We start from the raw sequence: 24,556 nt of genomic DNA on the forward strand, positions 1-24,556 counted from the left end.
AAAATGTCAGCAGAGGCGTTGCAGGTCTCCTTTGACTGTAACATCATAATCATCATTGTGTGCAGTGTACTTAGCATAATTGATGCTAACCCTATTAAGGAGTCATTGTTACTTTCAGATGCGCATTGCCGCAATTCGCGCGATCACAATGACGAAGTTAAACATTTTTCCCCCTTTTGTACTTTCTCTTGATTTCTAGGAAGGAAATCATCTGACATACCATGAAGTGGCTTTGCATGTGTGGTTGGGACTCAAGTACAGCTCGCTCCTCCTGCGCGTTTCAAAATTTATTTTCAAGATAAACGGGTAACGATTCCAGAGAAAAAAAATGCAGCTGCTTTTTATATTCGCGTATTCGCAGTGTGTGATTTACCATTTGGAGGGCTTACGTTTATTGCGGTTTTTAAAGTTCCCACTGCGAAACTTTCTCGTACGTACATTTGGCGTCAGCAGTGTACGGACCAAACGATCTTAGAAAACCATGAATATCCCAGCAAGCAGTTTGGAACCATAGCCAGCAAAACCATACAGCACTATGGTGTTCGCATATATATATTAGTACAGGCTGGAAATCTGAATACCACGTCACATGCCCCGACTGCGGGAATATTCTACGCTTTTTCCGAAATCCCGCGGTTCGTAAATTTTTGAAGCCGACGGTACATGCACAAGTGCTACCGAATACACGCATGGTGCGTATAAACACTGAGCCGTGTTCTGATTCTTTTTTTTTTCAAGGAAGTGAATTTATGAGGACCTTGCGCTTGTAAATCGATGCCGCGCCACCGTGACTACTAATTTTATACAGTCCAGCTTAGTAATACCTGACGGGCCACTCCCATAAGCTGCACCTGAGCTACAAAGACCAGCTTATTGAAAGACTATGAATTAATTTAGGCTGCCTGATCTTCTTCAACAGGTAATTAAGTCTCAGCATACAAGTCTCCCCGCGTTGACTGGGAATCGAACTCGCGACCTCGTGCTCAACCGCAGCAGCGAAATGAAAAACTCTGGGCCACCACGGCGGCGGTCCGTATATACCAAAAGCTTTTTGGAAGTGTCGTGTGATGTCTGTCTCCTTATATGTCGCAGTTTCGTTTATTTCAAGCAGTGGATTGATTCAGACTTGTATTCTTTGTTCATAAGGAGAAATACTCCCTTAATTTGTTCCTTTTGCGTCATACCAATTTTGTTCAAAAATTTTACAATTCATTCGTATTAAGAGACCCCAATGATCGTTGTTGCAAGCGTTAGATCAATCAGACAAAGCAACTTACTCGAACGCAGTTCTGACACTAATCCTTTCAGTTACGAATTATGATCGACTGGCGATAAATTTATGAAATCTACATAACTTCATGCCGAGGTGCTGCAGAGTCCATTAAGAGCAAGTCAAGCTGTTAGAGTGACTATTTCTGCATTTTATGATGAGTCATCATAATTACAGAGTGATTAAATACCTAATTATAGTGCACTCCGTAATGACAGGCTTCTCAGTAAAAGAGAATTAAATCACTAGCGCGAATTACTTGCACATGTTAATTATTGGTTGCAAGCATTGCTAGAAAAACACTATTTCGCAATTGCTACAGAAACGTCCCACGTCACACCTCCCGTCAAACACTGCAGTGCCTTCTCCAAAGCCATGATCGGTAGCGATAGATTTCCATCAGAAGTAAAATGAAGGTACTTGAATTAAGCAGAACGCTCAATGTACCTTAAGCCTAATTTTTGTAGTCTATTTCTTGCCACAACTGCACTGCTATGGCAAAAATAAGTCGCGTCTACAAATGTGTACACCGTGACTAAAGGGGCTAAAATTGGTCGCCACGTGACATTTACGAGTTGCTGACTACACCACAGGGGACCCTGATCACGAGAAAGAAATTTACAGAAGAATAAAATTGGGTTGGAGTGCATACGGCAGGCATTGCCAAATCCTGACTGGGAGCTTACCACTGTCGTTGAAAAGAAAAGTGTGCAATCATTGCATTATACCGGTGCTAACATGTGGGGCAGAAACTTGGAGGTTAACAAAGAAGCTCGAGAACAAGTTAAGGACCGCACAAAGAGCGATGGAACGAAAAATGTTGAGTCTAACTGTAAGAGACAGGAAGAGAGCGGTGTGGATCAGAGAACAAACGGGAATAGCCGATATTCTAGTTGACATTAAGAGGAAGAAATGGAGCTGGGCAGGCCATTTAATGCGTAGGATGGATAACCGGTGGACCATTAGGGTTACAGAATGGATACCAAGAGAAGGGAAACGCAGTCGAGGTCTGCAGAAAAGCAGATGTGATGATGAAGTTAGGAAATTTGCAGGCGCAAGTTGGAAGTACGCTAGCGCAAGACAGGGGTAATTGGAGATCGCAGGGAGAGGCCTTCGTCCTGCAGTGGACATAAAATATAGGCTGATGATGATGATGATGATGATGATGATGATGATGATGATGACTACACCACGCACAGTCGTATTTGTGCTTAAGTCACGCATCAGCGCATCAAGGTTGTGTAGTGGGTCACTTTCACTGTAATTTCATTCTCGGCATTGAAGGAGTGCGGTAATTCCGTGCCTTTGATTCCTTTAAGTCGATAATGCATGCGCACGTTAGTAAAATTGCAACGCACTTCCATTCCATTCTTTAGTTTCGGCTGATTATTCTATAGGCTGTATTCCTTATCAAGCAGGTCAATTTCATCTCGTAATGACCGCTCAATAGAAAGCCTAGTGGAGGCCTTCATTCGGAACAAATCAACAAAGCACTACCGCAAATACGTAAGCGATAACCCCTGCACCAGTGCCTCGTTAACTCATTATAATCACCACAGCCTATAAATAGTCTACTGCTGGACAAATACCTCTTAGAAGTCTGTCCAATTATCCCCTTTATCGCGCCAGCTGCGCCAACCGTGTAGCCGCCGATTGCCCAAACTCACCATTCCCACTGTTCCTTGGTCTCCTCCGACTGCGTTTCCTGTCCCTTAGCACTTATTCTATTGCTCTAATTGATCACCTGTGGTCTGATGTGCGCATATTACACGTTCTGCTCATGCCTTCTTTCTGTTAATTTCAGCTCAAATATTACCAACTCGTGTTTGTCCTCCAATCCATGTAGTACTCTTTTTCTCTTGGCTGGGTGCCTATAATTGATTCTTGCGCTGCAATCGATTTCCTCTTAGACGCCCGTTGTTAGCCTCCGAGTTTGGGCCCCATTGATCAGCATTGACGCAGCGCAATGGTTGTGCACCTTTCTGTTTAAGGCCATTGGTACCCAGTGATTCGTTCCCAGGAAGTAATTATCACCCCTCCCCCCTCCTCATTTTCTATTGTCCTATACTTGTTTCCCTTTCATGTCAGTGGCCCGGCGGGGCTCTTTCGCTGAGGCAGTTCTACTCAGAGGCTCTTTCAGTGATTCACTAGAGCCTTGGCCCCGTGTCTGCTGTCAGTCACTTTCGAAAAGTGTTATTAAATACGGCTGTACACGTATCGTCCGCCTGCTTCACGTCTTCACGTGACGCGTCATTTTGGTATATGTGAATGAAGCAGTGCGTTCTTCTACGGCGCTAAAGCGTGAAGAAAAGCAAGGAAAGAAGGACAAGGGCGATCAGAAAAAAACATATTTTGAGGAGGAATTGAAGGGCGAGGCGGACATACTTTGCCGCTAATGACGTAAGCTTCAGATGACTAATAAACGAAAATGGGTTCATTAACGTTTTTTTTAGAACCTTGGCATGTTCGGTTTTCATATTGCATGCATTGAATGTTGAAATTCGATAATGGATTTCTCGAATTGGGTGGGATTTTGCAATTTAAAAAAATTAAGATGCATTAAAATGTTACTGCCTCCAAACTTGCTTTTTAAGCAACGGCCAGCAACGTTCTAATAAAAGGTTAATTAGCAGTTTCTTTAATTCGTCTTCTGAAACTCGCGTTATAACTTATGGGCGGCGAAGTATCTCCGACATACAACTCCACTGCGAAAACGCCGCGTTCACTACACTCATAGCCATTCTATTAAAAATATGTATAGTCTAAAAGAAAAAAAACATACTGTGTTAGTAGGTATATTTTCTTCTCTCACAGGCTCGGGACGCAGCACCGCGTTTTTATGGATAAGCGGCGACTCCAGTCTGCCGGTAGGAAACTGTAGATAGAGACTCCCAGGTGTTTCGCGGTATTTCCATTGGTTGAGGGTTGTGTCGCGCAGCCGTTCGGGAACTTGGCAGAACTGAGAGTAGGGCGAGTGGGAGAATTTCGTTCGTTTCGTTCAGCGCTCGACCATGTGGTATTCCTTCGTTCTTCCTCTTTTGTCTGTCGCACTGTTTACAACAATGATCGGCAACTCGGACAAGCAATCTATTCCCATAAAACACGCTGTGCCTGTTAATGAGCAACGTATAGCGCAATCAATGGTTGGACGCAGTATGGGAACGTACGAAGACACTACGCACTAACTATCGGAGTTTTATTGTGTGCGCGAAACGAATTACGAACAAACTATATTAAAAAAGGAAGAAACTAACACAACTTCAGAACAAAAGTACATGCAGTAGCCTCTAATCTCCCTGTCGACAACAAGCATAAAGCTGGATTTCTCGTTTTGATAGACATACGGACGGCAGCCCAAACAACTCCTGTTAATACCGATCATTTAAAAAAAGCTATTTGCTGGGCTAGTTGGGTCACGCATACAAAAGACATAACAGCGCAAGAAAGAGCACAAGAACAAGCGTTCGTTCTTGTGTTCCTCTTTTTATATAATCGTCTTAGTTAGCTCTGTTAGGTCTTTCCTAGTCTCGACGGCTTCTCTTATTTTCCTGGTTAGCAGGTCAGTGTTCCTAGAGCCAGAACTTCCGCGTTGATAAACGCAGATGATTCCCAGAAGCTCTGGCAGTCTGCACCAACGTTACCCAATGTCTACGTAGCTCCGTTGCGAACATTGCTGTAGTGCTCCCTTCTGCAACCTTGTTCAGTGTACTATTTTTTACATAGTTATGGCAAAGAGTAACCCTGCCTTCCATGCACGCAACAAATATGTCAAAGTGACCTGTCACACACACGTGTGACAGGTTGCACAAATTTCACAATTGTATATGGCAAGAAAACCGAACGCCAGCGACAACAAATTTCCAATATTTTTAGAGTCGCAAGGGGGCGGAGGTCAGTTAAAGAGAGTCATTATCCTTTTTCGTTTCTTTACGTGGCGGCGCGCAGTCTCGCTAACACTACATTTCTGCAGCGTGCGGCTGGCCACGGCAACATAAGTGAACGTCTAACAGCGCCAGAAGCAAACAGACGTAATTCAGACAAGGAAGTGACACACGCGGGCGCTGAACTTTCGATTTCGCGATGTTTGCACACAAATAGGACGTACCAAAAATAAAAACGGGATATTCTTGCGTACCATTTCATTCGAACTTCTGTGCTCTTAGTCCTTCACCATGATCCAAGTGCAAATAGCCCACCAACGAGCCGCAGCAATAGCAGGAAGCACAAATAACTTAATGCCAGAAGCAGCGACGCTTGGTTTGCGCAAACACCAAACGCCATGAAGAGTCCCACATACAAAAAGAAAACAAAATTAAATTCAGTTCTGGGCTTTGACCTGCCAAAACCACTTTATGATTATGAGGCACGTCGGAATAATTTTGACCACCTTTAACGTGCACCAAATGCTCGGTACACGGGCGTTCTTGCATTTCGCCCTCACCAAAATGCAGCCGCCGTGCCCGGGATTCGAACCCGCGCTCTCGAGCTTAGCAGTGCTTTGCAAAGCCTCTACACCACCACGGCGGGCTCCCATAAAAATAAATGTCACTGTCTCTTTTTTTTTCTTTTTTTATGTGTATGGCCGTTAATATGTCTAACAGTCATCCCTGATGACGTTTACAAGCTCGTGCAAAATGTGCCAGCTCTTTATTCACTGGTTCACTCTAAAAATGTTGAGCTGAGGCGTTGTTCCCCAGGGGCCGAATTCACGAAACTTTTCGTTTGTAAGCGCTCCTTGCCATTGTCTGGCCGCCTTCTCTAATAATATGTCCAGCATCAGAATTGGCTGGAATTTTCTCTTAGGAACGATTCTAGTGTAAGAGCTTTTTGCGAACATGAGCCCAGAGTTTCAAAACACCCCATCAGATGTGCCGACTGTGGCTGGCAACATGTTGTATAGTTCTATAGAAAATTGTCGTGATTGTGATAGCCACACGAAGAAAGGCAAGGATCGAGGCATAGGCGGAAAGTTTTAATTTTTCCGGGGGGGGGGGGGGGGGGGGGGCTGACGATCTTTCTGAACCCCACCCATGTATGCATATATATAACCTTTCATAGCAGTTACACTGTAAAGTTCTTGTGACCTCGAAAGATTGTTCACTGCAGTGGCGAGCTTATATGAGTATTTACAAGACCTCACAGTAGGCGACAATTCAGTTTTACAGCCTGAGTCCCCTCGCACCGCCAAGAGACTGGCGTCTCTTGGTTGAGCCATGCGACAAGCGGATTCAGTTAAACACGTTAGGGAGATACATGTGTTTTGTGCGTATTAAGTCGCACAAGTACACGTACATCTGTGAAAAAGCAGTGTAACGCCTTGTAACATATTTCATACAAAAGATACAATCAAGAAATCTTTTCCTGACGAAGGGTCAGTTATTGAGAAGATAAGACATAACATATATAAACATTAAACAATATCTAACAATTTTTGAACACAACTTATGACTAGAATTATTAGCATAAGTATAATGTGATTCCATAACGCCATAGTTTCATTACATCTCAAAGCATGCCTTATGCCACTGGTTTCAATTATTTTCCGGAGGCAGAACAAAGGATTATAGAGTAAAGTCATCAGGTGCCCAAATAAATAAACATTTAACAAATAAATAAATAAGACAGCGATATCTCAAAAGCGTGAAAGGACTCTATAGCAAATATAGGAACAATGTGAATTGTGTTATTGAGAGGCAAATGCAGCATACGACGAATAAAAATTAATAAGGAAAATGCACAGATAGACTAGGGAGCTTTACAAATAACGCAACCACGCGTATTTTGATACCCAAATGCCCTCACTCTACTTGCGATGTTATGGACCCCATTTTCGTTCTTTTGTATAAGTTTTTGCGTTCTTTTCTAAGCCAGGTGGTTTGCTTTGACTTGTAAGTTGGTGCCTTTCTCCTATTAAAGACATCAGTTCGTTGTCTGATGCGATGATTTCAGCATCATTGAAAAAGTGTTCATTCGGGATCTGGAAATGAAGTCGTCGGCACTCTTATCTAAATTGATTTTGCCGGAGAGTTCCTTGTGGGCGTGCAAAATTTCCAGATGGTTCAAACGGGCTTGTTTAGTCGTCGACCGCAAGTACATTTTCAGTCGCCGAAGGCAAGAAATGGACCTCCCGGATATTGTCGACGAGACTTGCCATCGCAAATATTGCCAACGCATTTTTTTAGCTTGGCCATTTCCAACAAAATGTTTCGCAGGTGTTCGCCCTTGCCCCCCGTAAACATGTGCACGACGTCCCCTCGAATGTGTGCAATGATGCCGACCTTTGCTGGCTTAAAATGTCAGTCAGCATATCTCAGTGCAAAATCAGGCGTCCTGGTTCAAGGTCGTCACCGTAGAACGCTATCACCGTAGAACTTCCCTATGGCAAGCTGCTCGATGTGGGACTTATGCTGCCACATATCAGGTGGATACCTGTTGTTTAACAAAGACAGTACTGTGTCAAGTACTTTATAGAACCTCTGGCGGTACATGTCACTCGCTGGTGGAAACACGTGAGCTGAGGAACCTTCTTGATAGCGGCGTGGAGTCTTCTTTTGCCTAGCAGCTAGAATACATGGGTCCTCAACTTCTACTTTTCCTGCCTCTGCCATACATATGTGGGTCACGCGCTTCATTTGAAGTTAATCTCCGCCGAGTTCAAGCTTGGGCCATCCGAGATGGCTGGGGTCCCTTCGCGTGCGCTGTCTCACCGCGCGCCTAGTGTTATGTTTCCGCTGGTGGTTATACGGTGGAAAATACGCTTCCTTTTCAGCGTCAGACGGGTTCTGGCGAAGTACCGATAAGCGAGGTGCTCACTATTGGTTTTGTCATTGGTGCTCATGCTGTGTTTGTAGCCGGTGCACATTACCACATCCGCAGCCGCGGTAGAAGCGAGCTCGACGCCTGTATTATATTTCTCCTTTTATTGAGACTGCAATTGCATGTATCGACACCCCAGGCAAGTTTTCGCTGTCGTCGTCGCTGTGATATTCCGTATAAAGTCCAAAAGTCTTAAGAGTGAGCAACCTATACGCTGTGGATGGGAGAAAAAGCGCGTAACACTGAGCCGAAAAGGATGGCGGCTTGATTGACATTATCTTCCACGCGCTCAATATTCGGGTTAGTTGGAGGTCACGTGATCAAATGCGCGCATGGGGAGGAGAGCAGGCGTCTTCTCATCTAGCCCTGCCGCAGCTGCAAATTACTGTGTGCGGTTGACGCTTACACGGCCCGCGTGCCGTATCCAATTGTTGGTAATCATTGGGGGTTGCAATGATCAAGAGCGAGCAGGGATGGCTGCTAACTTCATGCGCGCTGTCTTCCTTCTAAAGCTGTTTTTCCACGCCCCAAGTGTTGCAGATCGCATAGCCTAAGTTAAGAGACAGGGGTAATTGGAGATCGCTGACAGAAGCCATCCTGTGTGGACATAAGAATATGCAGATGATGATGATGAATCTAATTTTCGGAGTCCCGGTGAATCGCATGGCTGTACGAACCGTTCGCCCCCGCTGCCGGCGTTCATTATAATGTCAGCGTTGTGATAGCGACTGCTTGGGGTCATCCAGCGGGATATTTACAGGTTTACATGGTCCGTGCATTGCACGATGTTTGTTATTTGAATTAGTGAGTAAATGTTACTACAATTAATATAGGCAATATAACTAACGTACAGACTCGTGTGAGGGCCGCCCTTTTTTGCCACATTTTTGACGAGCCTTACAAGGGACCGGGCCATTTTATCTAATTTTTCCAACTACGACTGTGAAATCCGCCGTAAACCTCCGCGATCAGCTCCTCTCGCCATCTATAGTCGTGTACAACTTTAGATGGCAGCGGCATTTGCCTCTCAAAGGCGAGTGCACACGAGCATCCACCAATGGGCGTGCACTCTAGACTGACGTCATGAGCCGGACGGCCGGTGACTTCGCCGACAGAGGACATGGCAGCCCGCGCTTCGAGCTGCGCCGCGTCGCGTCAGCGGGACTATTTCTTTAGTCGCGATGGAAATCATCTGCTGCGCTTCAGTGGTCAGGGCGGGGCGCCTCTCCTGTCTTCTTAAGTTATAACCGACTTTTTTTTATAGTTGCGAGGCGCGAAAGTACGCTGCGCGAGAAAATTCGCAGTGGAGCGCGATTTCTTCTCGGTTGGATATTTAAAAAAAATATTTGCTTTCAAGTTGGGGGTGCGGCTCTTACACGGATTTAGACGGGAAGAATCTTTTTCGTGTAATTGTCTTATGCTTCGCTATCATTAATACTGCTTCGCCTTTCCGGCAAAACTGCAGTCTCTGTTTTTTTTTTTTTTCGGAGTCCTAGTAGAAGTGCTGCTTCATATGACTCCTATTGATTCTGATTTCGGGTGAATACGGCTTGGCCTCACTTCGGTTACTAAGTTAATTATATATATTTATGACCTCTGCATGCACGTTGCGATGTTTTCATCCTCAATAAATGTTGTAAATTATTATAAGTTTTTTTTTCATGAGTCGCTACCATTTCCGACTGGAAAGAGAAGCAATGCTGAAACACATATCATTCACGTGTATTTCACATACCTGTTGATAAATGACTCTGCTGAAGTGGTCACTGAAGTCTGCAGGTCTTTTTCAGTGTCAAAAAAGTGCGCAAAGCAATCTGTAGTGAGTTGAACGTACAGCAACATATTGATTCTATAGATATAGGCTATCCGTAGCATTAGAAATAATTGTTAGTTGGCTACCTCTTCCTCTTTCAAGATATCATAAATTTTGTCCTGTGTACAGATTGAAATATAATGTGTCTGTACATGGTGTTCACACTGGAAATTAAAATAACATGTTGAAGGTGAAAAAATATGGATTAGGGAGCCGCCATTAGTGCTTCTAATGCGTTCGTTTTCCTATTGCCAGGATTTTCAGAAATAAAGCAAAATTACGAATAAAAGCCGTGCACGTCCGCGTCAACAATGATGCAGTTAGCTTTTAGCCACAATAACATTTTAAGGGAAAATGTAGAGGCAACTCAAAAGAATCCATAAACAGTTTGAGTAACAGGACTCTGGTAATGACATTTTAGGAGCCGGGGGGCCCCCCCCCCCCCCCGGAAAACTCTGGAGGGGGCTCGAGCCCCGGAGCCCCCCCGTAGTCTGCGCCTATGGATCGAGGAATAGCTCTTAACGCGACAGCGTTAAGGGCTCCGTGTCGCAGAAAATCCGGCGTCGGCGTCGTTGGCGGAAATAATCATGCCGAACCACACCATCCCGAACCGCCCCAAGCGGGCTGGCCGTTCGCGTGGTGCAAGGCGTTAGTGAACTAAAATTTAATTTCTCAAAATAAAATCCGTCAGAAAAATTGTAAAGTACGCCTTAACCATAAACTACAGACGTGATAGCGTCGGATTGTAGTTTGAATGTACCAGAAAAAAAAGCCTGATGAGCAGCCAGTGATCTTTGATTGCTATCGCGTTCCAACTATTAAAGGCGAAGCATAAGCGTCCTCCAGATTTTTTATCCCTCAACTTTGTGACACTAGCCATAACTTACAGGAATAGACCCTTGTTTGGCTTGGGGTTCTTTCCTCCTGTGAAATTATCAAACTTTGTGCGTGAAGGTGTGTTCTCGTATATATACGTAGAAGTCACGTCGATGTGACAAGGAGCACTTCAATATTTTGTTCCGATGTAGAGAAGACGTGGTTTACTCTACAGATAAGCCTTGCAGCAAATGTTATGTTTAACAACCCAGCAGATGCCTGAATAAATGACTATGGGAGTACTACAGCAATGTTTGCGAAAAAAGTACATCACATCACTTTAGCGCACACTGCCTGCGCTGTGGGTGCTCGATCACCATTGCTTGCAATCGCGCTAGCGCTGCAGGCTAGGAATTCTGACCAGCTCTGCCGGGAAATTACAAAAAACATTCGATATTAACCGATGAAATAATGACTACGTAAGGTAGCCATCTGTTAGGTTAAATGCTAAGGTAGATTTGTGTTATTTGCTGTGCTAATATCTTTTTAAATTCTTGTTCAGTGCGACATGCTTGAACGTACACGCAATAAACCTTAGTGGTTGTTGATCCCTTAACGCATGACATATACCAGCCGCACATCGAGAAATGAAATGACTAGCCATAAATATCAAAATTATGAACGATAATAAAAAAGAAGTATAATTGATTTGGAAACATGAGAAAAATTGAAAAGCTTAGTTGTTAGCAGAGTCATGTGTTCGTTGTTTTTTTTTTTTTTTAATTTCTTCCTGCGGGCCATCTATGCGTTATACTGTACATAACACGGATGAACTTGTGTATCGCAAGTAAGCTATAATTGTAGCAGACTTCGAGGTTCCACAGCTATCCTGCAAACGTATCGCCGTGCTAGAATGGATATTTTTTTAATACGGGGCCCTAACGTTTTGAAACCCGAAATAAACAGCGTCGTCGTCACTGCGCGTGTGCGAGACGCTACCTGCGTTTAGGATAAGTGAGCTTCGAGCGTGCTTATTCTTTTTTTTTTTTTTTTTTGATCTAGCGTGCTGCCCCAAGCTTACCCCAAAAGTTTTTCATTGACAAACATGATGGCACCCATCGAAGTGACAGTTCTCGCCTTGCGCCAAATGTGACCTGATTTCCCAGTGACCCGCAAAGCCCGTATACTTAAGTCAGCCTGTAATCAAAGCAAGACATTTTGCTAAAACCCTTCCGCATTGCACCAGTTTCGGAAAAATATGTGCTCATAATCTGCACCAAAATGGCACAGCTGTTCCACTTAATGTGCTTCCGTTCTAGGGCGCCATAATGTAAAATGATTCCAAACTGTTTTGATTCCAAACTCCTGACGTCAAATTTACGTAACCACTGACCCAAGCATTAGGCGGTGACCCGCAGCGTTGTCTGAACAACCCATTCAAACATTCTCCTCGTTTATAGGAGGTCACCTAGGAGGTCACCTACAATCAGCGGTTTTTCTTATCTAATTGGCTGACAAGAGGCGAGGAGCACGTCTAGTGGAGAGGGTTTCGATGGGGCGGAGCCAGCACAGTGAAAATAGATAACCGCATGAAGAGGGTGGTGCCGGCTTCTCCAATTGGTCTGCTTCAACTTACTTAGCTTCCGGTGGCTGGTCTAAAATCGCGGCGGCGTGCAACAGAAGGATAAGAATGCCGCTAAAACGGATCCTCAGCAAGGAACAGTTGGCAGACCGATGTCGTATGCATGCCGAAAGGGCTCGATAAGGTATTACTGCCCGGCAAGAAAGTTTATCATGCGCAAATAAATACATGCTCACCGGTCGGTGCGAGTAGCGAGGGCCTGAGCGATCGGCGCGCAGCCATCTTCTATCCCTTTCGGAACGGGGCAGTCTGTGGCTATTCAGAAAATTTTTCAGTTTTGGTCGGCAAATTAATGCTTTTTTTTTTCGCGCAGACGTCACTTTCACGTGGTGAGTTTTCGCGGTTTTGTGAGGTCGCGTGACAGACAGGCGAAGTGGGCGTAGCCAGAAAACATTGAACCAATTGCATAGGGCTAATGGTGAAAAGGCGTCAAATCAGGAATGATTATTTTTTCTTTTGTGCGGTTTAATCATGCATAATCAGTGTGTACACGTTATATCAGGTAGGCAGCTATCGCAGTTTTCGTGACGTCGCGTGACAGACAGGCGAAGTTGGGAGTGGCCCAAAAACGTTTTGACCAATCGTGGAGGCTGATTGCAGAAATTGGAATCAAAACAGTTTGGAATAATTTTACGTTATAGCGCCCCTGTATAAAAATTCCGTATGCAAAACTGTTCAGGCGCACTGCAATGCATTTCAAGGCCCATTTTTAGTCTGTATTTTTAAAGAACTGGGGTAAACTGGTGAAAGCTTTGTAGCCAGCCGTTTACTATAGCAAAATGTACGCTTCGCATACTGTTTGATTGGATTTTTCGCTGTAAAGTCATTATTTAAAAGTTAATTACTTAAACTTTGCTCATTCATAATCATATTGACGGATATGGCCGATGTTGGCTGATAGACATCGCCGCGGTTGATAATGTCTGTCAGCAAAACAGATAATTTTATCTGGAATCCTCTCTTTTCAATAATCTGAGACAGTCATCTCCGAAACACACGGTATTTACCGTATACTCAGTACTTACAAAGCATCCAAGTTGCGTAAAACAGCGCATGCAAGGCCACGGCGTCATTTCCATCAATACCCAACGTGCTCAACAGCGCTGGGGAAGTGATAAGGGTGAACGGATCCTTTGTCATTTTGTTGCTGCCGATTCGCTGATATCTAAGAGCTTTCGGGATCGTTAAAAATACGGAAGAGTGATTGAAGAGTTTCTATTCGAAGCTTACATTTTCGCTGAGTTGTGAAGTGGTAAAATTCGGGAAACATTAAATTAGGTATCTCGTCTTAGCCTACTAGGTTGACGATGGATGAGGATGCTTCCTATGGATTTACCTTTTTTTAATTTAGTACCCGTAATTGGCATTCAATAATGACAAACTAACGTGGTGTGAGTGCGTGCCTTAAGCTGAGTTGTTAAACAATAATTAGTGAAGCTTTAGTAGTTAACATCCAATCGGTGTTGGTTTCAAAGCGACATGGCGTAGGTCTAAAGACTTTTGCCTCTAAAAGAACACCGAAACACACGAGAAAGAGTGTGAAACAGTGTTCATTTGAGTTACTTTATTAGTAGGGGACAGCGAAACTTTCTTCCTCTGTAGACGTTAAGATGACGTGCAAGGTGAGTACACCCACGTATGTATAGGATAAGCCGCCGACAAGGGCACCGCCGTAGCCTCCGCCGAGTCCGATAACAGACGTGTGCCAACAGACTGGCACACGTACGTCTGTTGTATTTTTCTTACTGCTTTTTTTCTTCTCGTTTTCTTTGTTCCCTTGGTGACCATGAATTTAGGACAGACACGGGGTCTCCCCTTACGTCTTCTCTGGACGTAAATAAACTTATGTCACTCATTCAGCCAGAGCTTTAGTGCTGAAACTTTTGACACTTCTACTAAGAAAAAAGAACTCGTACTTCTGGAACGACCTAGAGGGGCTCAGCATTATACTGGCAAGCTGCCGAGCCCCTTCAACAAGGCGGGGCTCAACAAAACATAGAATGAGAGGAGGCAGGCGAAGAGGGGGGGGGGGGGGGGGGTCGATCTTGGAAACTCGTGTACCAATACGACTGGGGCCGGAACACCTCTGGCCGAAGCAGCTGTTTCTCTGGTTTGCCTCTCAGCATTTTTGCGTTTCGCGTGCGTCCGCTTCTGAATGAAAGAACACCCGTATACATTTCATATGGTGCCGGTTAAAGAACTCCAATTGGTAAAGTATTTTTGCAGAACAACGCGCAATAATATTCACCCTTTTCGTAGCGATCCCGTGGGCGCTGCCATGTTTGATCACATGGTGACGCGTCCATTGCTTGCCTCAACTGCCTCCATTGCCTCCGTGTTTACAATGGAAGTGTATGATGTTGGCGCGCTTAGAAAACCTCTGTTTTCGGAGATATCGTAGATGGTGACTAGGTGGACGACACGAAGCTTTGATCACAGCTTCAGAGAACGTGCAAAGGCGCTTTCGGAGCTGATTAAGCTATGTCCAAACGGCGCAAGCTGCGTATATGGTGCTTGTTCTATAAAAGCGGGGCTAAATATGTATTCCAAGCTATCCAAGCTTTCCGATTATGAATTCAGTCAGGATTAGTGTATTGCTCTTTGTTCTTTATTCGGCAAATATTTTGAAGCAGTAGCTTGTCAGTTTCTGACTCAGTGAAGTTCCTCAGTGCGGCCACTATCTGATTATTTTCTGCCTTATCGCTCGCGGGTGTGCTCTGTTCCGATAGATTTGTTCTTGCTGCGCACAAGGCTTGAAACGTAGCTGTTTAGTACATTGTAATACCTTGTAGCAAATATATATATATATTACAGCTAGTAACTCGCTTACTCTTGTGGACCGTCACGAAACATTCAGCTTCGACCATTCGTGCACCATAGGTGTAGTCCGTCATTTATTGTGCGTATAGAGTGCGCATATATTCAAGTGTGCGCCCATTAACTTATTCTTGATACTTCGGCGATAGAGTGGGCGTAAGTTTTCCTGCCATGGGACAGGTGTGTATAGATAACGTGCGCGAAACTTACTATGACAGGAAGCGGCGCTACTCCCTTTGTCATTGTTTGACGACTGGTACTCACTCTTGCCGACGTTCTGGGGATGAAGCCCTTTCTTTGAAGGTTAGCAAGGCTGGCGGATGAGCAAATTTCTGTATCCTCGAGAAAAGCCGTACATCACGAAGTGTCGGTAACATGTTCGGACAGTTGCAGCAGTGGTCCGCGAACTTGGCCACACAGATTCATTCTATTTCTTAACATGCCAGTCACTATTTTTGCAGCCAACTACTGCACACGTCTTCAATCCACATGATTCAATCTAGCATGATTGGAGCAGAGTGTGTTAGGGAAAACTCAGTTGCATTTCAGACAGCTGATCGCACAGGAGCAAGGCAAAAGCGGTAATGGTTTCGTATTCGTGCGCGGGCGCTGAGGAGAGGTATGGCGCGCCACCGTGAGCGCCATCTCGTTTCTCTAAAACAAACTGCTCCGCGAAAAGGGTCAATAGGCGCAGTAAATCAATAGACGAGGACTAACCGCTGACTTACAACAAACACCTAATTTTAACGGCACTTTCTCCACTTTGGCGTGATGCTACTATCTATTATCTATACCCCTGAAACCTCGCTCGCTCGCGAAACAAAAAAAGGTAATTATTTATCCAACAGTTGGTTTCAAACCTGGTTCCCGCCGCTCAGCAGCCCGATGATCCACCCATTAGACCACGGACACACGCCTATAGAAATCCGTAATAACGTCCTTACCAGCTTTAATCGTGCGACAATTCACTAATAAAAGTGAGACCGCGCGCTCTTCTATCCGACAACGAAAATAAATGTTTTATTCCTGAAAAAGAAGCTGCTTGCAACCGCGCCGTAGTTCATTCGAAGTCAGATATGCTGAACCCCAATTCTACAGTGCCATTAGGACAAAAAATGGCTGCGATCAGGAGGACGCGTTGAGAGAAGCTTTGAGGACGCTGAGAGAAGCGTCGAAAGGCGTCGAGCTAAAAGAGCAGACCTCTCGTAAGTGCAACTAGTAACGAACCCGGAACAATGGAAATCTCAGAATGACCACTACAGATGGTAAATAAAGGTGTCTTCAGCAATACGGTGTGTCGCTACGTTTGTTGAATGCTATTCCTATTATAGCGTGGTCTTAGAGCAATCCCCGCAAGGCGAAATAATTGCTTATGTTGGTCATATTACTGTATTTATGTTAGCGTTACGCAGTCCCTTCGGTGAATCATCCGGATCGTATCTATGAATAAAGACTGTGCATTCATGTATGCGTTTCTCTCTGTTAATGCAATTTCTTTTGTTGTTTTGTGTTGTTTCTGTTTTGTTCATTTCGTTGTTGTTGTTTTTTTCTTGTTGGTCTCGATAGGGTAAGGTTGATTACGGAAAAGGAACAGACAAACGCTATGCACATCGTTCTTGGTCACATCATTTTTTTATTATTCTGTGAAACAAGATATTCGGAGCACACGACGCAAGCACGAGACAATGTCGCAACATTCACTCTCATCAGTCACACTCGATGTCAGCTGGCGCCTCTCGGAATTGATCAAGCCGTTGGCGCAGTGCTCTCGGATGTCACTGAATCGGTTATGGCTTCAGCAGCAAAAATGTCTTGTCCTTTCGTCACACATGGCCTTTCCCACTGGGCTACACTAGACGAAGTCTACTTTTCTGTACACTTCCGACAGACGTGCGGACATAAATTGCACGTTTTTAGCTTCACTGTCGCTGGGCTCGACGCTGCTGACAGACACTATGGACGCTGTATCCAGATGTAGCCTGAGTGCTTCTATGAATACCCTCCACTTCTTTTATCTGCTAAAGTGTCCTATCCCTTGACGGCCACCTTGGCATAGCCACCACCGTAACCACCTCCATAGCCGCCGACAAGGGCACCGCCGTAGCCTCCGCCGAGTCCGACACCGCCGCCGTATCCACCGCCGTATCCACCGCCGTATCCACCGCCGTATCCACCGCCGTATCCACCGCCGTATCCGCCGCCGTGGCGACCGTATAGGGTAGCGCCTTGGCTCACGCGGTTCACGTTATGCACAGTTTTGACTAGGAAGGATGGCCCAGGAACAGTCTTTACAAGGCCCAGTCCATGACCGAGACCACCTCCGTATCCCCCACCGAAGCCACCGCCGAAGCCACCGCCGTATCCGCCGCCGTATCCGCCAACAAGGCCAGCAATGCACGTTCCGGCAAAGCCGCAGACGAAAAGGGCAATGAGCTGCAAAATCGACGACAAAAATATGTAATGTTTTTGCACTTTTGTGGGCAGGTTACTTATGTTAGGAAATCATTTGAAAATTACGTGGTGCCCTCTTGATTGTTTGCCTTAATGAAATTGCGTGCACTCGCCTGCATTCTCGCAGTTTGAAGTTTACGCTCTCGTTTAACTGCTCGTTATTTCATATGTTTTCGGCTGCTAATGCCGGATGCACCTCTAGCAAGCGAACGCAAAGGTGCTGCTTACTGCTTAGGTACCGCAACTGCCAAGACAAAAGCACCAGGACGTGTAATGAAACGAGTCCACTAATCTTGAGAAATTTTAACTAAACAAATATTCCTAAGATTCTAAGCAGATTCAAACAACAATTTGGGGGATATATAAATACCACCTTCAGTTTCCTTCTCTTTTTTCTCTTTCAGCAAAAGAAAAAGTCTAATTAATATATGACTAGTAATTAGACCACCTCTAGTCGAACCACCGCCCCCTATAATAGTAGCACTGACATTTACACAATGCGCAGTTCTGTCGAGACTGTAATACGCCCTGCACTATAAAGACTATTTGCTAGTTAATGTTAAAGTACTGCGTCAATGTACTCGAGACTTTCGAGAAGCTGTTTTGAGGCTTATCAGTGAGCGGGAAACTCCCCTTGCTCAGTGATTTGCCCTGAATCTTCAATACGTGGGTGAAGCTGTTTATTAGGCTTTAGGTGGAAACTGTGCTGCTGAAATATTGTATGAAATATAGTTACGCATGAAATAACTACGGGAAGCTGCAAGTTCTTGGAAGTTTTCATCATTTACTATAGCATGGCACCAGCACGAACACAAAGTACAACACAACGCACTGCACACGCGGACAAATCAATGCAACACAAAGCCACCCACATACATTACTACGAAATCCTGACAGCATCACTTTGAGCAAGGCCGGCAAAATCGCTCTTCGAAGCGGCCACCATCGTTGCCACAGATTAGGCGCGGCTTAACGTGTGACTCCGAAAATCCCGCTATGGCTATAGCATCCCAGCACTCACCAGGCTGTTCATGGCTTGGCAGGAAGTTGTTTGTAGTCGGACGAGTGACTTGTGTTTCACTGGGTGCCCGGAGTTGCTTATATAGTCGACGCAATCTGCCTCCCGTCGCATCAAGACAATTGGTCAGCCGGAGTGGCCACCCCTCTCTACTTTGACCAACATACACTTGCTCTCTCTTCGCCGCGTTTCCGCTTCACGAAGCCGCACCCGCCCCATTTTGGGCTGGGAAGAGCATTTAGAATTCCCGCGCGATGAACGCAGCGAGCTGTCGCTTTATCGGGTACGACAATTAAGCCGCCGCTTTTTTTTTTTTTTTTTTTTTTTGACAAGGTTTTGCTCGCGCATTTCTCGCCGGACGCAGTCGGCTACACCGGCGGACAAAAAAAAATAGAATCAAAGAGAAGGAAAGAAGCCTGAAAGGGGGCGGTGCGGGAGGCGGCGGGGAGTGGAAAATTCGCGGCATTTACTTGCACAAACAAAGTGTACGCCATTTGATTGCCGCGTCTGATTACGTAAGGCGGGTATTCGAGACTAATTCAAAGCAGAACACCTCGCTCTCCCGGGACCCCTCAGGAAGCCGCGACGCTCGGCTGCCGCGCCGTCCTCCTCCTGCATTCATTGGGCGGGAGCGGCGACGGCGACACGGGCGGCCTGAAACAACAGTCACAACTGGTTGTTCTACTGCTAAACTCGCACTCTGAAGACGTCTATTTTCGGACACGCCTTTGAGGGTAATAATAGTAGCCTCCTTGTCCCTGCGCACAGAAAGGAAGCTGCCTATGTAGCCCGCATTTGTTGGCTCTTCCTATCATTTTTTTTTTCTTTCTCGATCACTTTGCGCTCGTGTACATACTTTCAATCTTTATTTATACATACGCGCGGGTGCTGAAGCATTCGCGTGGACACGTTGCTGAGTTAAGACACCTTTTTGCGCTCCATATAGTGTATGTCCTCCAGTCCGTGCAGGAAACCTTGCGTAGGCGTTCCCGATCTGGTGGGAAAGCGATACCGCGCCGCCATCATGCGATTTCGAGAAAATATACCATACGAAAACAGCTCAGCGTGGACAGAAGGGCGCTTCAATCTGGTCATTTTGTGTCTGGAGGCCTTGCGTGTAAGGGACTACTAAGTACAGGTTGCTTCCAATGCTCTCCCACTTTATTGCCCTCAGAGACGAGACGAACGCACGCATGACTGTAGAGGGCTTTAACATAACGCTACCGTCTTACCGTTACCGATACCAGCTGTCACGACTTCGTATGCGCGGAGTTTGCCGGGCTCCGATAAGGGTTACCGTGACATGCGTAACAACATGCCAGTGCCCAGGCTGGCCACTTCGATCCTAATTCATCCGTGTTACTTTCTCTCTGTCGTATACAGCACGAAAGAAATAACAGCATCAGCCATCGCTTGGTATCGGCTCACGCTGACGACAATGTCTAAGCGATATTTTATCGGTAATATTGAGATAGGTTGCTTGTTTTGACGCTGCTCAGCCTAGAGGGACGGCATCGAGGAGGGAAAGTGTGTTGAATCACACCTAGCAGATGGCGCCACAGCACTACGCAGCGTACGCTAAATAATGCAGCAAAATGCACAATGTACATGTCGAACGATGAAGAACGCCCCCGACGCATATTAAATTAGACAAAAAGCATGTCGCATTCCGTCTAACAGATGGCGCGACAGCACTGTACAGTGTTCATCAACGATAAACGTTTGGCGCCATCTGCTAAGTGGAATTCGACACACTTTATTGCCTCGATGGCGTCCCTCTAGGCCTAGCAGCGTTAAAACGAAACAACCGATCTCAACAATAACGATAAAACAGCGCTTTGTCCTCTGGGGGAATTGAGACTAAGTGGTGGCTGGTGAATTATGCACATCGTCATATACGATATCTTAATGTCCAAAACAAAACAGGCAGAAAATCAGCTTCAACTCAGTAAGTGACGAAATTCCCCGATTCTGAAGGAAACTGAATTTCTCGTGAAGGCGAGCTCGGATGTGTGCGTATTCAATATGCCTGTGAATTCAAGGTAAGTGAAGGTGAAGCTAAAGACCAAGATACCGTTGAGTTTCGGTAGGTTTGGAAACGTTTAGCATGCCATCCGAACTTAACTTCAAGGTGAAATAAATAGTACAAAAATTCATAAAGCAATGCTCCATGGTAAACGGAAATTAAAGCCATTCAATTGGCCCAATCCGCGGTGCCCTGTTATGGAGATACATCCTTCGTCTGCAAACTGAATGTTTTTATTCCGCACATTATTTTTACGGAGCCACAGCCGCTGCGCGATCTGCATAATTGGATTCCGACGGCTGTTGAAAGCGCAAATAACAAGGCCAAATTTTGATTATTCATTAATTGCTATAATTAACGTTTTAAGGTGGCATTTGGAAGTAATTACTATATCACGCTGGAATTTCGGTAAGCAGCATCGTCCTTTTATAGCTATCACAACTTTCAATACTGTGCTCACCAGCCTATGGGCTTTCATAGGAAAACATAAGCAAAGAGTCGTAAATTTGTATGTTTCTACTTTATTTTAATGTTCCGTTGTAGGGTTTTTGTGTGCCAAAAGCACTATATAATTATGAGGCACGCGGAAGTAGGGGACTCCGGAATAAATTTGAACACCTGGGGTGCTTTAATGCGCAACAAATGCACGATACACAGGCTGTTTTTGTGGGTACCCCCTCCCCCATTTCGCCTCATTGAAATATTTAGAACTACTTTAGTCCGATGTGTACTTGTTAACATATTTTCTCGTCGATGGCTTTTATAGAGCCAAATATTGCAGCTTTAAGTCAGCTAATGAACACGCCACAACCTATAACTGCACCGCCAAGTGAAAGAAGACGGTCAAATGAGGTTTTAGGTTGTATTAACGGATTTGTTAGTCATCAGAGTATATTATTGCACTCTTTCTCTAGTTGTACAGCTGATGAACCCTTCTGAATAGCCCGTATGACAACGTTGCACATGATGCCATTGTCACCTCCCTGGATGATGATGATGATGATGATGATGATGATGATGATGATGATGATGATGATGATGATGATATAAACTTTAATTTTCGAGACGGTGTTCCCGAGCGTTTGAGCTGTGGATCACTCTAGGTGGGAGGGTCCCTCATTCCAGAAATCCTCTGGCCGCGATAGCATCCCGGGCTCTGGCGACAAGACGTCGTTGTTCGTCCAGGGCCGGGGGGGGGGGGGGGGGGAGAGATCTTGGCCTCCCACGTCTCGGCGAGGAGGTTCACGTCTTCGGACGTTGTATGTTTGGTAACGGCGTCTTCATGGCGCCACGGGCACTCTAGTAGCAAATGAGCCAGAGTGTCCGGCACGGCGCAGATCGGGCAGTTGTATGTGTGTAGTGTCGGGTGGATGCGATGCATGACGATCCCGTGGGTGTACGTATTGCTCTGCAGTCTTCGGAATGCGGTGCTTTCCTCTTTCGTCAGTTTTGGATGAGGTGGCGGGTACACCCTGCGTCCCAGTCGGTAGTGTTGGAGGATGGCGTTATACGTGGGGGGTATTGTCTCCGTTTCCGCTGCGTCACCAGGCGGTCGGGGTCTCGCGAGGCGGCGAGAGAGGCCCGGTTGACGTGGTCGCGGGCCGCGGCGTGTGCCGCTTCGTTTCCCTCGAGCCCCTCGTGCCCTGGTACCCACGTGACGCAGGTGTAAGGGAGCGGAGTGCTTCTGTTCTTCAGAATTTTGACTGCTTCCAACGATATTCGGCCTCTCGTGTAATTGCGTACTGCGGATTGGGAGTCCGTGAAGACTGCGACCGCGTTCGTGCTCGTGGTGGTGGCGAGGGCGATCGCCGCTTCTTTCGCTGTCTCCGAGTTCCACACCCTGACTGTGGCGGATGCCAGTTCTTTGCTTCTCGAGTCAACCACACTCAGGGCGTAAGCGGTTTTTCCCGGGTATTTGGACGCATCTACGTAGCGAGCATCTGGATCGTGCTTGTGGCGTCTTCGGATGGCGTCGACTCGAGCGAGCCGGCGTCCCCGATGATGCTCGGGATGCATGTTGCGCGGTAGTTTGTCGATGCTCAGGGATTCTCTTAAGCATGGCGGTATCTTGACCTTGCGGTCCGCGTCGGAGATGTAGCGTTCTCCGTAGCCGAGGCGCGCAAGAAGCGATCTGCCCGTCGGCGGGAGCTTCAGCCTCTCGAGTTGGTTGGTTTTCTGTGCTTCCACCAGCTCTTGCCAGGTGTTATGAGCACCCATTTTGAGAAGTCGGGTGGTAGATGTCACAGGTGGTAGACCCATGGCGAGCTTCGTAGCTTTGCGGATGATGACATTGAGCTTGTCGACTTCGCAATTCTTGAGAGCCAGGTACGGGGTTGCGTACGTTATTCTGCTGGTCAGTAGAGCTTGAACGACTCTCAGGGTGTCTTGCTCCTTGAGACCACTGCGTCGATTGGCTACTCTCCTTACGAGGTGTGTGAGTTGGGAGATTGTGCGTTGGAGCACCTCCCTGGAGACTATTGGAATAGGCGCCGCATGCTTCGTTGGTTATCCGACTATATAACTCGCCGGTAGTTTTTTGTGCATACAGAAGATGGCTCCACAGCTGAACATTATACGTACTTCGGCATGCCTCAGGGAGGAGTATTGAGTCCGACGTTGTTCAATGTGACACTCATTGGACGAGCAATCTGCCTCTCGATATACGCAGATGACATTTGCCTTTGGACTTCTGCAGTTACTCGCCTTCAGGTGCGGGCGCGCTTGCAGGGGGCAGCAACTTTGACATCAGCATATCTTCAAGCACAAGGCTTGACTGTACCAACCGAGAAATGTGCATTGATTGCATTCACACGTAAACCTATGACAACATACTCAGTCTCTATTAATGGACAGACTATTTCCTACGGAAAGAACCATCGATCCTTAGGTGTAATTATCGAACGCAATCTTTCCTGGAGCCCTCATTGTACGTACCTGAAGAAAAAACTGTCGTCGAATGCCCAGGTACTGAGAATGCCCAGGTACTGTGCCGCCTCTGGCTCGGGGTGGAATTTACAAAGGCCTACTCTTTCCACATTGGAATGGGGGATACGCCCATGTGCGACTCCTGTGGAACCAGAGAAACTATTGAACATGCATTATGTCTATGTCCCCAGTTCGACGTCGAGCGTGAAGCTCTCTGGACAGCATTGAACCGGCTGGACTCTAGACCATTTTCGGAAATTAAGATCCTTGGACCATGGCCGTATGCGTCGATGGCACAGAAAGCCACGAAAGTGCTGTTACGATACCTCACGTCGACAGGTCTTGGCGATCAAGTGTAGACATGGTGCGAAGCTTCAAATGTGCGCGAAACTGCGCTCTTTCTATCTCCTTACTCTCTCTTTTCATCCATATACCCCCTTCCCCCCAATGCAGGGCAGCAAACCTGACGTGCGTCTGGTTAACCTCCCTGCCTTTCCTCTCTTCTATTTCTCTGTCTCTCTCTCTACACGAGCACATAATGGAGGCCTTGTCATGTTGTCCATCTGATACCTGATGTCGGCGGCAGACCGCATGGTACGTGTGGCAATCTGTTACGACAAAGATAGCTTCACGATTGACATCGAAGTGCGCAATACATGCTCCTCAAAGCAGTAGACAGTAACGATGTCTCAAATAACTATATCTTTGAAGTGAAGTCTATGTAGGAAAGTTCCTATTCACATAGTATTTGAGGCCAACAAGACGAGGTGCCCGCCGGATTCTGAAAACTTAGCCGTTAGGTTTCCAATTTCGAGTGTCGATATGATAGAATATGTAGCCCGTACAAGCCTGACATGGCTCGGGCTTTAGTACTCCTTCCAAACGCACAGTTAAGCTGGATTCACACGACGGAGCGCGTTTCTGATTCGCCCCACCGACGTGCGTGACGTCACTCAGTGCCA

The 24,556-nt window shown here is 46.1% G+C and overlaps 2 protein-coding genes across 4 annotated transcripts in view; one reads left to right on the top strand and one right to left on the bottom strand.

The window, feature by feature from the left end:
* Positions 1 to 24,556, top strand: part of LOC119436305 (tachykinin-like peptides receptor 99D) — a 729,947-nt gene that overhangs the window by 587,321 nt on the left and 118,070 nt on the right. The window lies entirely within an intron of this gene.
* LOC119432753 (uncharacterized) overlaps positions 16,810 to 24,556 on the bottom strand; it is a gene marked incomplete at its 5' end in the record, with an annotated part of 185,237 nt that continues 177,490 nt past the window's right edge. Inside the window, one exon of the mRNA XM_049672246.1 lies at positions 16,810 to 17,607. Within this exon, the coding sequence (XP_049528203.1) occupies positions 17,203 to 17,607 (405 nt within the window). The remainder of the gene's footprint in view (positions 17,608 to 24,556) is intronic.

Source organism: Dermacentor silvarum, chromosome 1 (assembly GCF_013339745.2).
Source record: "Dermacentor silvarum isolate Dsil-2018 chromosome 1, BIME_Dsil_1.4, whole genome shotgun sequence".
Lineage (NCBI taxonomy): Eukaryota > Metazoa > Arthropoda > Arachnida > Ixodida > Ixodidae > Dermacentor > Dermacentor silvarum.